Here is a 15,429-nt window from a genome sequence, read left to right on the forward strand (position 1 = left end):
TAAGTATGAGATCAAGATTTTGTTTACTAGTTGAACCGTATAGACAAATTTCAAAAGAAATATTTCAGTGAATATAATATGTGTAATAAATTGTTTTCAATGTTTGAACATTGCAGAAAAATGACATTCTATATATAGCATAGATCCCTGAATTAATTTTAGATAATATCTTACAAACATGATCATTTCAAGTTAGTTGTTTTTCTATGTATCAGCCAAGAAAGTTTGTAGTAGTTTGAATTTCAATCTGTTTACTACCAAGTGTTATGTTTGGAGCATCTGATCTATTGTTTTGTATTGTTTTAAATAAAACAAAATTAGTTTTCTCAACATTTAATGTTGTCGTGTTCAGTTAAATAATTTACTGTGTTTGTTAGTTCTATTTACAATAAAAACTAAACATGGTTTACATCTTCTCCTGATATTTTAAAATTTGAATCATCTGTGTAGAGGCACAGGCTGTTCTGGGGGACATGCGTTAGTGCTAAGCCTATGTTTTTTTTATGTAATAAGTAAACTAAAGAGGTCCAAGTAAGGAGTCCTGAGGTGCACCATATTTGATTGGTTGTAGATCAGAATGACTTTTATTTACTCTATAATTTAATGTTTTATGTGTAATCTCTACAAACTGATACCTGTTTTCTAAATATGATGCAAACCATTCAAGTGCATGTTTCTTTTAACACCAAGTAATCTTAACTTACTAATCAGTAGGGAATGATCAATACTATCAAAAGCTTTTGGTAGGTCCGACTAAATTTTTTAGACCACCGCAGCTTCGTGGCATTCCTGCAAATACAGCAGGTGATTATAAACTATCATCATTGTTGCACTCAGTATAAGGGTTAAATACAGTATTACAATTATTTATTTGGTTTTAAGATGGACTAGAGAATCTTAAAATTTTGACCAAGTAAACCAGGAAAGCCAGGAATTTTAAAAGAGGTTTTGAGTGGTCACCCTGTAAAAGATATTATTACATGATTACTTGCAGGCATTCATACTGTATCACGGTACCACTGCTAACCGACAGTCTTCATCCATACAATCATTTTCATCAATACTTGAATTATGACCACTTTCATTGTACATAGAAATCCCAAGTATAAATTCAATTGAAAATTTTTCCCACCCCATTATATACAATGCTTAAATTACACAATGTTTATTTCCTGTTCACTTACAGACTATAAATATTATCAACACCAACAATGTATAAATTAGTTTACTAAATAAAACGAATGTAATGACAAATGTACACAAACTATGTAACAGAATTAACTAATAGCTTTTGCTATTTCACAGCTCTGATCTATTGTGCTTTTCTGAAACAGATAAAATGTCACAGTGAATCAGTGAGAAATAAGAAACTAAGAAAACACACCACTGCACACTATGAGGCATATCAGGAACTATGTGAAAGTGTTTCTATAATTCTCTGCCCGATAGCATATGCACTCAGTTGAACAGATTTAACTCTCCAAACAATACAGGCAGATATTATTATAGTAACATAGCAAGTAGTCACAGAGCAGGTGGAGTTACTGCTGGTAACACAAGGCGCGTTCTCACTTAACATGTGTTTACTAGTCAAATGGCTAATAACCTAACTATACCCTTTGCCAGTATAGATATTGAAATCCTATATAATAGTATAATGCAGATAAGACAATTCCTTATTATATACTTTATATTAGTTCCTAATACAATTTAAGGCCTAAGACATGTTGGACAGAGGAATTTTCACAAGCTGTTTACACATAGAGAGAGGGTACAAAACATGTAAGCTTATAAATGTTTGTAAAGACATAAGTGAACAAAAATCATATTCAGTTGCTCGGAAGTTAATTGAAAATAAAATACCAGGAGCGTTTTTTGGTAAATACCATCTCTAAATTCCGCCGCTGCAGTTGGTGTCTACCTGCTTGTGCACTGTCTACCTTCATCTATTAGCAAGCCACAGACACAATGATGGCAAAAATCACTCATGTTTACATCTGCAAATGCATATTTCAAATGTCCCTGTCAGTTGATAATCCCACTGACTGTGGTGTAGGTGCTTTTATTTATTTTCTTGACACTAAAGTGAAAGCAGTTGAAATTCACATCAGTCCAATTGTGAAGTGTATAGACAAAACATAATGAGTGATTGAATGGCATTCAAATAGGCAAGAACTTTAACAGATGGGCAAAAGAATGTTCATGATGTGGACAACCCTCAATGATCACGATTTGGTGCAAAAAATGAATGATATAGTTAAAACGAACAGCCACTTCCTCAAGTTTCAAGAAATTTTCTCTGTGACATTTTTATCGAGAAACATGTTTTGCTGTATGACAATGTCCATCCACATGCAGCAAAATGAACTCAAGATCTCATCACAGAATTTAGCGCCCAGTGACTATAGTTTATTTTTTTATCATAAGTAGAATCTAGTTAACAATAGCGAAATGATCATGTTGCAGTCTCTGTTAAGTCAGGTGGCAATCTTCTATGAAGACAGTATACAATAGATTGTGCAGATATAATAGTTTACTTAATATAAATGACAATTATGGAGAAAAGTATATAAAAGTGTGGGTTTTCATATAAAAATAAAATTGTTTGAAAAAGTATAAATAATTATGTCTTTATATAACAAAACGGTACTTCTTAAAAAACTTAATAGTAGTAGGCTTAATAATAATTTGTTATGCTAATTTTACAAATAAGAAACTAGAATAACCAAATTACTCATAAAAGAGGGGCACTTCCTTAGGTTTAGATGGTATAACCTTTAAATTAATAAAGCATTTACCATAAAATATACTAATAATTATTTTCAAAATATTTAATAAATATTTTGAACAGCCACTTAAGTGTCCCAAGAAATTAGAAACACCCAGAATTATTGGACTTTTAACACCCTGATAAGATAAAATTAAAGAAACTTCATATAGGCTCAGATAGTGTATTTCTTTTATTGAAAAAATTCTTCGTACTGTAATAAAAAATATGTTAAATTGGTTTACAAAAAAATTATTTTTATATCCCACACACAATGTGGACTTAGTAATAATCATATATTATTGTCCGCATCAAAAATCCAAACACAGCATTCTCTGTAAATGTGACATTAATCACTTCATTACTAGACATTTCCATTTAACAAGAGGGATTACTGACGTAATGTTATCATCGGTTAACTGATACAGAACTAGTCATAAGTTACCCAAAATCTATTATAAAAGGGTCTGTCTATGAATATTCCTCCCATGGAAGCTTTTTAAGCATACTTCTCAGATAAGGATTGTATTCTAATTTAAATCAATACTTAGAACGCACTTAATTGTATTAAGAAATCATTTAAACAATTACATTTACAATTTAATAGTCGTAAAAGTAAAGTAATAATGTTTTCACCAAAGAAAGAAATTGGCAATATAGACCTTAAGGTGGGATGGTAGTATTTATTATTCCTGCGGTTAAACAATGCAAATTTCTGGGAATCAAATTAGACAATAAGTTTACTCTAAGACCTCACATTGAAAATATAAGTAGGAATAGATTAAAAGATATTAAACTTGTGGGGGAAAAGGTGTCTTTCCATATTTAGCTTTACAAATATGTAAAGGATTTATGAGGGTCTAGACTGTAATGCTTGCAAGAAAGATTTAAGAAAGTTAGATCTGATACAATAATTATATTCATTAAATAGATTAAAATATCTTTCGAGGCTCATTTAGAACTATTATGTTCCAGGTGTTTACCCACCCGAGTTTATCATGACTTGTCTGGTAAGGCAAAGTATAGAACCTGAAGCCACAACAATGGTCTTCAGGAAAAGTGGTGGCAAGCAGGGTCGGTGAGGCTTGTGGAATCCTTGGATATCTTCTCCAGGGCATTCTCAGTCTTCAGTGTTCTGTAATGCTAGTAGCATCTATAGTGATGTTTTTTGAAGTTAAATAACAAGAAGAGAAGTATAGAAAAGAGCACAATAATTTTTTAATAGAACTGTTGTTGTGAAGGAACAATAGTCTTTTTGAGATACTGGTACATTAATATCAATCCTACGAGTATGTTGATCTGAACAAATGTAACAGAAATGTTAATAGAGTTCATTTAAGTATTATTTGAATTATTTATACCAAAAAATTGTAAATTGTTGCTTTTGTATATTTTAGTTGACAGCAGGTAGATTTGTTTTAATTTAGTCTGATCAACAGACATTTGAAGTTCCATGTTATATTTTTTTTAGGTAATATGTTTTATAGTTTCAGTACTACCTTGCAGCAAATCTTAATTTAACTTTAGTTTTATAAAATGTTTTGATTGTTGTAGCCCTTGTAAAACTGTATATATGTATAGACAAAAAAAATTACACTAAGTGTGAAAATGTGCTAATATAAGTGAATAGCTTTATGGTTAAACTGATTAATTGTTTCAGTTTGGTTGGAAAATAAGAACTCCCGAACACCCATACCATTTTATAGATATTACAACCAAATATATGTACATGTAATAATTAATTAATTACACTAATATGAACAACTTTAATTAATGTTCCCTCCAAAGTTGTGCTTCATACTTTTGTTAACATTCGTTGTTTTACCATTAAAAATTTATTAAATCAGTGCCAAGTCGATTTTTAGAAAAATTCTCCAATGTAAGCACAGATCTCTCTAATGGTGTTGGTAATAATGATATGTGACGTAATTTAAGCAATTTTATAGGAAGGGCGTAATTAAGGAATCCTCTTTAATATCCCATTCAGATTAATCTTCTACAATGTTACCAAATGAGGTATGTATAGGACTATTGAGCTACTGATAGAAGTATCTCCCAAGTGCACCAAATACCGTAACAGTGACTTATATAGAACTATAACAGTGACTCTTTAGTATAACTATATGGAAAATATAGTCTAGACAAAGTTACATCAGTGCCTAAAGCATCTTAATTTAAAATTGTGTGTATTTAGAGCATTGAGAAAATTAATTTTATACCTTCTAACACTATTTAATTGAAATATTTATCATTAGATTTGAAATGTATTACCTCTTCTTTGTCATTTTAGCTATGATGTTAAATGAATATATTGTATTAAATGTAATAACAGTTTGATTTCAAACGTAGTCATAGTATTGGTTTGTAAAAAAACAAATAGGTACCATACTAAATTGTGTGTTACATTTTATAAAGCAATTAAAATGGGAGAAATGTATATTGAAAGCACTGTTGTTAAGGATGTTAATGGATTTATTACAATTGTTTAAAATGTAGACGTTATATTGTATACTACTTGTTCTTTTGTTACTGTTTAGATGGTTTGAACTTAACACTTTGAGTGCTGCACCTCAATACATAACTCTAGTATTTTGTTTGATTTAGTAGTTAAAAAAAATGTGTTTGTTTAAATTTTTTTACTGTTAAAATGTTTTAATTATTTAACAGATTTAAAAATAAACAAGTGCACTTTTTGATAAAATCTGTTTCAATAAAATATTTTAATAATATTTATAACAGTTTGATAACCTGCTTCAAGTGCTCAGAACAATTTTCAAAATTTCATCTTGATGAGATGAGGCTGACGGCAAAGTCAAACTAGTGCACAGTGTGCGCATTCTTGTGGTAAATTATGTTCTTAAAATCCTTTTAGATATCGTAGGATACTAAAACCTTATGCCAATACCTGAAGCCAACTATATTAATCAAATGAAACATTAATCTTTTTATTGAAACAAGGACTCTGCCAAATGAAGTTTCACGATCCACACTCAAAGTGTTAATGTACTGTCAATACAATGTCCATGAGTGAATTCTAAAAATTATAAATAAGGGAGCCATGACAACCAACATTATCTAATATTACTTCATTTAAAACAACTTGCTATGGTTCACAGGAATTAGTTCATAAGACTGTTTACTCTTGAAACGGCACTGTTATGTTAATCCACCTGTTTACAAAAAACTAATCTACTGAGAGCAAGTTTTGAAAGTATAGTAGAAAACCTCTGTGGACTACCAGATTGTGTACTTTGTCATATGTTGTTACAATTTTTAACCATTAAGTTTTCTGTATCTTATACTTTGTTTTAGGTGTTATTGTCTTATTCAGGTAATGTTCCATCATGATGGAAACTGGTGGATGTCTCAAGCTATTGGGGAATACAATCTCCATCGATCCTTTAATCAGTAATTTTTGTTTCTACTTTATTAGATTATTATTACTTACAATCAGTGAGATATTATGTATTAAAATACAATTTATTTCTTAGTTGTGCGGTTTATTATTTGTCATAAAATAATTTATATTAATTTATTACATTGATACTCAAAAGTCTACCAAGAGAGAGTCCTTATATTTCCAAATATAAGATCATCATTATTATTAATGCAGAAGAGTATGTTTTGTGAAAGTGGGTAAAAAAACATGATTTCTGATAGTTATTCATTTTTATTCTATGTAATTTCCTGAGCACTCTTTGGTCTTTGATATTCATGAAATATGATCATAAATATATTAAATTGTTTTGATTAAATCACTGGACAAAACCATTTTGATTCCCACAATAAGATTTGGGTATGCTTAACACTTAACCATTAAGTTTTCTGTATCAAATACTTTGTTTTAGGTGTTATTGTCTTATTCAGGAAATGTTCCATCATGATGGAAACTGGTGTGAGCTTTTAGCTGATGTCTCAGGCTATTAGGGAGTACAATCTCCATCGATCCTTTAATCAGTAATTTTTGTTTCTACTTTATTAGATTATTATTACTTACAGTCAGTGAGATATTATGTATTAAAATACAATTTATTTCTTACTTGTGCGGTTTATTATTTGTCATAAAATAATTTATATTAATTTATTATTTTGATACTCAAAAGTCTACCAAGGGAAAGGGTTTGACAACATTTCTGTACTCAAAGTTCATGAAATAAAGAGTGTTGTCTATTGTCCTTATATTTCCAGATATAATATGCTTTTTAATTATAACATTATTATTCATGCAGAAGTTCTGTTAGTTCTTTTTTATTGTATCTAATACTTAAACCAGTTTTAATAATTTGTCACCCTAATATCAAAAGTTTTTATTTGTGGAAACAAATTAAATAGGTATAAAATTACTAAGTTTAACAAAATGTTGATAATTTGTGATAACCAGTTTCTATATTTTGTGGGCAGTAAGTAAAAAGCACTATTTTTTACCAGTAAACAGAGCACACATGTTTGATTTGTAAATCTTTTTGATAAGAGAGAATAAAAATGAAATGGTCTATTTGTTCTCTCAGAGCTTAGACACAACAAATTATACAGACTGTATCTCAGCATTCTCTTGTTACATATTCATCAAAGCTTCTTAGACAATGGCTCCACTTTAGTCAGCTGAGTAAAGATGAACAGTTAAAGGTTTTTAGTATTCAAAAATTGGTTTTTAAAATGTTGTATTCAAAATTGGTTTTAAAGATATTGTATTCAAAAATTGGTTTGCAAAATGTTGTATTCAAAAATTGGTTCGCAAAAGAGTGAAAAAAACAATGTTTGGGCTCTTGTATGGAAACACTCTCTTTGGTATTATAATAAGTGTAATCAAACCTTTTTTGTTAAAAAATTAGGTGGAAAATGAACTGGAGTATAATTTGACATTCAAATTGAATCTACACTTCCTATCTCATCTATATCATGTGTTGTAGAATTATTTTATTAAAACTTATTTATTACATGTTTAACCCTTTAAGTAGTAATTCCTTTTACGCTTAAATAGTAATCACGTCTTAAGACGTTTACTCATGTTGTGCCATAGAGGAGTAATCACGTCTTGAGCCGGTTTCATCAGGAAATATTATTACCGTTTCATTTATCGGTTTGTTATTACTAATTTACTTTATTAATAGTAAGTTTTACCAATTAGACCTAAAATATAATATACTAGTATTAATAATAAAACTCTTTTGTAATGGGAATCAGAAAAAAATTTTCTGAAAAGTGACTAAAAACAGTATATAATTAACACATTGGAGTCTGGCTCGCTATTTGCTGTTTTTATAACCCGGTCTGCATAAATTAATTGGTTTTCAGATTTTTTTTTTAGAAAACTGTTAAATATTATGTATAAGATATTATATTTTCTTGAAAGTTCTATCTTTCCTCTTTAAAATGATATGTAAAACTGTATTCCTATAAAATATAATTAATTTTTAAAAAAATTTCAAAACTTACATTTTTTGAAGAAAAATAAAAAACTCCCCCATGTCTTGTGTTACTTGAAAACTAACTTTTTAATAAATAAAACAAGTAATTTCAATATTTTTAAAAGCATTTACTATATACATATTTACAAATAATTATTTTAATTGCCAAAAAAATTTCAAATGCTAAAAAAATTATTGTTGTAGACAGACTGACAACGTGCCAGGCCACGTCAGTGGATAAACAAAAGCCTCAAGCGGGTATGACGTAGTAGCGCCTAGCGGAATTTTTCTGAACTAACCATTAAAGCTGGCTTTCTAATGCAGCAGACGGCACTCGAATATCACTCGAGCAACTCCGTATATCAATCGGCAAAGCTGTGCTCGAGTCACGCTCGAGCGCCGGCCGGGGGTTTAAACAATGGCGCTCGCGTCTGGCTCGAGCGTAGACTCGAATGTGTTAATTTTTTCAGTATTCGTGTTTTCTTGTAATAAACATCAAGTAATAAATAATGTTCTATTAGAACAATGCATTTATAAAACTCAAGGGCTTTTATTTATTTTGCTTAACCTGATTTTGCTTAACCTGCCTTGCACATTAATTTATTCCATAAAGTCATATTACGCAATGACAACTCAAAATTTACTCTTAATGTTTTTTTTTTTCATTTTCGAAAGGTAAATACATATTTTGATACTCTAACAATTATATAACAGTGATTTTATAAAAATAACGTTAAAAAAATATCTACTCTCTGGACGTTTATTAGTCTAAAAATAGCTACTCCTCTATGTTTAAAATATAATCACGTCTTAAGACATGATTACTCCTTAAAGGGTTAATACACAATTTCTCAAAGCTCATTTTTAAAATGTTTGAACTGATATATTTAGAAATTTCTTTAATTTTGTTTTGGAGTATCCCAATAATTAAGTATGAAAACGGAAAATAAGACCTCTTATCTCTTGGTATGCCATACTCATACATTTGCAGGTGTTTTCTACATTTAGTTACAGTTGTGAACTAGACTTCATTTTGTGTTTATAGTTTAGTACGTATGTATGTGATTTTTAAATATGTGATTCACAAGCATTATTAAATAAAGTTTAATAAAATACTTTTATATCAGTACAATATCTTGTGTTTTTATAAAACCTCTGTGTACTTGAACTTTTTAAGAGACGAGCTACCTAACCTGCTTAGGCCCTTACTTAACTTTAATAAAGTAAGGGCCATTAACAAGGTAAGTAATATGTATGTTCATAAAAATCTAATTTAATAATTTTTTCTATCACATATTTAAATTGTCAGTCGTCATGTTATAATACTCTATATACACTCTTCATATGAAAGCTCTTCACCTGATCAGTGGCAGTGACAACTAAATCATTGCATATTCAAAACTTAAGACCCCATTATATGATCTCTAATTTATTCCCCTCCTCAAACTTAATTCAGAACATTGACTAGACATGATCTGAGCTACTCAATTTAACAGCCCATACTCAACCAAACAAATACCAGTTTCGCTGCTTGACAAACATTGATTACAATGGAATGACATGGCAGTTTAACATGAAGTTTTATAAAAACACAAGATATTGTACTGATATAAAAGTATTTTATTAAACTTTATTTAATAATGCTTGTGAATCACATATTTAAAAATCACATACATACATACTAAACTATAAACACAAAATGAAGTCTAGTTCACAACTGTAACTAAATGTAGAAAACACCTGCAAATGTATGAGTATGGCATACCAAGAGATAAGAGGTCTTATTTTCTCTATTTCCCAAGTGAAATGTGTGATTATATACATGGGCAAAATATTCATTTTTCAAAGTTTTTATGTCACAATAGTAGGTAACTCATTCTTGGCAGTGCATACATTCCAGAATTAATTTTAATTAAAGTTTTATGTACATGCTCACCCTAATTTAGATGCTGGTCTATTGTTAACCCTAAAAATGTTGTGATAGTTTTTATTTATTATTATTATTATTTCAACGGCATCACCATTTCAACAAGTAAGTTTCAATTTTATCTACATGCATAACAAGTGACCAAAGAAATTAATTAGTAGACTAAAACAAAAACAATAGAATATGCAACCAGTAAACAAAACAATAGATACATAATATGAAACAAATAGATGTGAATTGTAAGATGCATAACAAGAAAGTATAATTGTATAAATAGATAACAAGTAATGTGTAACAATAAATAGATAAATATATAACAATAACAAAGAAAGATGCTTAACAAGAACGATGCAAAACAAGAAATGAACCATGACGTAGGTAACAGTTTTGACAAATAAGTTAACTGTGATAATAAAATAAAAGACTCAACAAGAAATAATGACACCAAGATCAATGCATAACAAGAGATAAACTATGAAGTATCAAATTAACTAATATAAAGGGCAACTGTGAAAAAGTAACTAATAATTAATACTGCTTAACAAGACAAAAAACAATGCATAAAAAAAAGGAAAAAACTGTTGGTAAAATAAATAACTAAAAAAGCTATAAAAACTAATTATATCAACATACTAATGTGAGATAAATTACACCAATATTTCATGGCAAGATTAGTTAAATGAGAACAAGAAAACAAGCAACTAGGTAAAATTTAGGATCCATCAAATCATGTGACAGGAAGCACCACTCAAAAATTTTCTGTGGCCCTTTAAAGGCGCCACAATGAAACACTGAGACACAACACAGGCAGGGCAGGCGTAGAGACGAGCCAATAATAATAACAGCTACAGTGATGCAAGCCGGCTTTTGATTGCAGATGTGGATGCGATAAAGATGTCTAGGGTGGATGGAATGTTGTTCCCTAGCCGCTGAATCCACAGCATTGGGCCATTTGCTGCATAAGAGGAGGAAGCTGCAACCTTAGTGAAAGAATTGATGGCTCTGGTTCCAAACGATGCCTTGAAGTTGATTTTTTCTAGAAGGTCAGGGCAGTCCAACTCAGCGTTTATCAAACGGTAGAGAAACATCATATCCTGAATACAGTGTCTAGAACTGAGTGATGGTATGTTCAGGAAAGTAGCAATATCTTGAATGGGGACCTCTGTGTATCTATAACCAAGACGAACCCCAACAAGTCGCAAGAAACGTCTCTGTATCTTCTCAATATCATCCACAAGGTAGTGCTGGTGCGGTGACCAAACAACGCTACAGTACTCGAGATGGGGTTTGACATGTGCATAGTACAAAATCTTCAATGAGTAAATGTCGTGAGGGCTTGGTGAGTCTCAGTATCAAGCCCAAGTTGCGAGCAGCCTTATTGCATATATTCCTTATGTGAAGTTCCCAAGATAGATTAGATGATAAAGTCACACCAAGATCCTTGACAGATAAGCTTCTATGAAGTGCATGACCTCTGCTTGGATAGGTGTGGAAGACTGGAGACTTGTTGTGGTGGAAAGTGATGCAGCTGGACTTGTCAAGGTTGAGAGTCATTGAGTTAGCTTGAGACCATACATCTACTTGTGTGAGATCGTTCTGAAGGAGTGCAGCATCTTCAGCGGTGCAAATCTTCATGTAAAGCTTTAAATCGTCTGCAAAGAGAAGATGTTTGCAGCGAAGACGAGATGTGACATCATTTATGTACAGGTTAAATAATGAAGGGCCTAGGTAAGACCCCTGAGGTACACCAGACGTAGCAACAAATTCTTTTGAGATGTGTGATCTGTATCGCACTTGAAGGATTCTGTGTTGAAGGTAACTCTCAAGCCAACGGAGAAAGGTTCCTTTGAAACCATATGCTTCCAGCTTCCTTATCAGAATGGTGTGGAATACTCGATCAAACGCCTTGGTATCGATCGAAATCCAGCTCTATAGTATCTACTTGTTGCCTGAGCGTTAGTGCGTCAATTATGTAATCATGAAAGAGGACAAGGTTTGTCACAGGAGATCTGCCAGATGCGAAGCCGTGCTGGTGAATGTTGAGGTGAGCTTTTATTTTGAATTGAATAAGGTTGAGGACAAGTTTCTCAAATACCTTTGCAAAGACGGATAATATTGCAACAGGACGATAGTTTGTGGCTGATTCCTTTGGCCCCTTCTTGTAGATTAGTACAATATGGCTCCTCTTTAGGACTCTGGGAAAAATGCCAGTACTAAGAGATCGATTAAACAGTGTAGTTAGTGATGGTGATAGCAGATCAGCACAATATTTAGCAGCAGCTGGAGTGATGGAATCAGGTCCAGGCCCTTTGTTAACATCAAGGCTGAGAAGAGCACTATGAACTTCGCCAAGAGCAACTGAGCATGCAGAGACGACATCGACGGAATAAAAGTCAAACGAAGATGGGGGGACATCGTCTTGAACAAAACAGAAGAGAAATTGTCTGCGAACATATCAGCTATAGCATTGCCATCCGTTGAGGATTTACTAACATAAGACATAGCAGACGGAGAAGCTTCTGCACTGTTGGTCATATTCTTCACATAACTCCAGAAAGCCTTAGGGTTTGAGCGCAGTGTGTCTTGCACATGTGTAATGTACCGAGAGAAACAAAATCTTGACAGTTGTTTGCAGTCCCTCCGGACTTTACAGAAGTTATGGTAAGTAATAGGGTTTAGTGTTTCTTTGTATTCCCTATGTAACGTTTTCTTCAGTATGGTAAGTGACATCAGTTTAAAGGTGTACCATTTGGGAAAAGAATAATTGCCAAAACGCTTAAGAGCGAGTTCCTAATAATGCAGCTGCCAACACCTACGCAAAGAGATTCAAAAGAATCATTTAAATTCGTGTTGGAAATTAGAAAATTCAGGTTCATCTCTGCTAAATCTTTGCGAACATTCTGAAGATTACATCGTTTTAAGTTCCGCTGACTATATGAGGAAGAAGAATACTTGGCAGAATAAGGTAGAGTTACATTAAGAGAAGGGTGGTGGACGTCTTCAGTTAGTAATCCATCGAGTTCGCGAGATACAGAACAGGGCATGGAGGATAATACAAGATCCAGAATGGCTCCTTAGTCCGGTCAATTTAGACATTGACCCTTGCAAAAATTCCCAGAAAGCTGAAAATTTGCATATATGTTAGGGACAAAACCATTGGTATGAAATTGTGAAAAGTCCCCATCGATCCCATGTCTGCAAAATTTTTTATTCAAGGTCAAATTTCACAAAAATAGGTTTTTTGAACTTTTCAGCGAAACAGTTAGGTTTATGAAAAAAATATGTCAAACAAAAATTGTAGATCATCTAATTATCTACAAAAACGCTCCTTATACTTTTTTTTCATAACACTAACCATTTTTGAGAAAAAACAATTACAAAATTTTTCATACACTGTATTGTCTATAATATGAACACGTTTCCACGCCACCTATGAGTTTAGTGTACCTAGCGCGATTTTTTTTTAATGTGGTTTCCCCAGTAGGCCTATTTCACAGTCTATTCCAGTAAAAATTTAATGAATGGTTGGTTATTCTTCTTTTTAGTCGTTGCACTCTTGTCAGTGTGGTCGTTGTCGATCAGGTAACAGCTCGAGTGACAAGTCCCGTTATATATTTCATTGTAACATATGTATTTTATTCATCTTCATCGTCATTAGGTATTTCCTCTTCTTCCCCTTCATCTTCTTTTCTCTCTGTGTTTTCTTCTTCTTCCTCATCTTCTTGAGTAGACATAAATTGTACTAGGTTTTCCCGACCAATTGTACACCGGACCAATTTCCCTCATTTTAACCTTCTCAAAGCTCTGTGAGAAAATAGCTCTTAAAAGGCTAATGACATACTGCAAATGAAAACAAACCTACTTACAAGTACACAGCACGGCTTTACAAAGGGCAAGTCAACAACAACTGCAATGATAAAACTAATAGAAACTGTGATAGATGAACCTTGAAGAAAAGAAAACTCTCAACTGCTCTCTTCCTGGACTTCTCTAAGGCTTTCGATTGCCTGAGCCACGGTCCTCATCATCAGGAAGCTTGAAGCCCTAGGCATATGTGGTACAGCTAAAGAATGGTTTAAAAGCTACCTGACTGGACGTCAACAACTGGTAGAACTACAACACACAACCAAAAATATTACGACAAATATCCAATCCAGCATGCTGCCGGTAACCCGAGGAGTACCACAGGGCTCCGTTTTGGGACCGGTGCTCTTCATCTTATTCACCAATGATATGCCCCAACATCTACAGGACTAACTGCAGTACCATAATGTATGCAGATGACACCACCCTGCTGTTAAGTGATAAAACACCTGAGAACCTAGCTATCAAACTCATACATATCCCTAAATTCAGCCTACCAGTACTGCCATAACAATGATTTGGTTGTCAACCCCACCAAAACCAGCCAAATGGGATTTGGATATCTTTAATCAAGAGGTACCACAAATTCCAGGTGTCACTATGGAAAACAAAGTAAAATTCCTGGGCCTAACCTTGACAGCATGTTAAACTGGACCACACACATAGACAACCTTTGTAGAAAACCTGAACTCCAGTGTTTATGCAATCAAACAAATCAAAGCCATAAGTGACCTAACTACAGCAAGAACAGCATATTTTGCACTCTTTGAGACCCATCTAAGGTATGGCCTTGCTGTTTGGGGAGCAGCCTCTGCAACAAACATCCAAAGAATTTTGCTAATACAAAAGAGGGCCATCAGAATCCTGGCTGGACTACAGAGACTGGACAACTTGCAGAGGTGCTTTCAAGTCACTTGGAATCCTAACTATCATCAACCTATACATACAAGAAACAGTCATGCATGCTGATGGACAAAACATGACAAGGGGCTCTGATATACACAAACGCACAACACCCGCAACGCACAACTCTACAGTCTTCCAGCACACCGCCTAGCTCAATATGAGAAAAAACCAACGTATACGGGAATTAAATTCCTCAATCGACTGCCCAGAAACCTAAGATCAAGAAATGGGATTAAATTGAAGATAGGACTCCACAGCTGGCTGGCCGAACGGCCTTTCTACACCATAAATGATTTCCTTCAACATGGATAGACTGTCCAAAAAAAACATCTCAATAAGTTTTAACAAGTTATGTACAACATCATTGTAAAACTGACACCATTTCTGTTCTTGATGAACATGTAATAAAGAATATTTTGATTTGATTTGATTTGACTAACAGCAATACATCAGTTGTTTCGTCATTCATGTAAAATCCTTCTTCTGCTGGAGATTCAACATTTGAACACGATTGGCCTTGACAAGTAGTGCACGCTAGTGAACAAAATAAGATTACT

General features: G+C 32.7%; 1 protein-coding gene across 2 annotated transcripts in view; it reads left to right on the forward strand.

The window, feature by feature from the left end:
* The window catches only part of LOC124369209 (PAX-interacting protein 1), a 121,101-nt gene extending 114,294 nt beyond the window's left edge, over nucleotides 1-6,807 (forward strand). For both annotated transcript variants that reach the window (XM_046827046.1, XM_046827047.1), the window contains one exon: nucleotides 3,743-6,807. In XM_046827046.1, the coding sequence (XP_046683002.1) occupies nucleotides 3,743-3,849 (107 nt within the window). In that variant the 3' untranslated portion in view covers nucleotides 3,850-6,807. The remainder of the gene's footprint in view (nucleotides 1-3,742) is intronic.
* The last annotated feature ends 8,622 nt before the right edge of the window (nucleotides 6,808-15,429 follow it).

The sequence above is a fragment of the Homalodisca vitripennis genome, chromosome X, assembly GCF_021130785.1.
Source record: "Homalodisca vitripennis isolate AUS2020 chromosome X, UT_GWSS_2.1, whole genome shotgun sequence".
NCBI lineage: Eukaryota > Metazoa > Arthropoda > Insecta > Hemiptera > Cicadellidae > Homalodisca > Homalodisca vitripennis.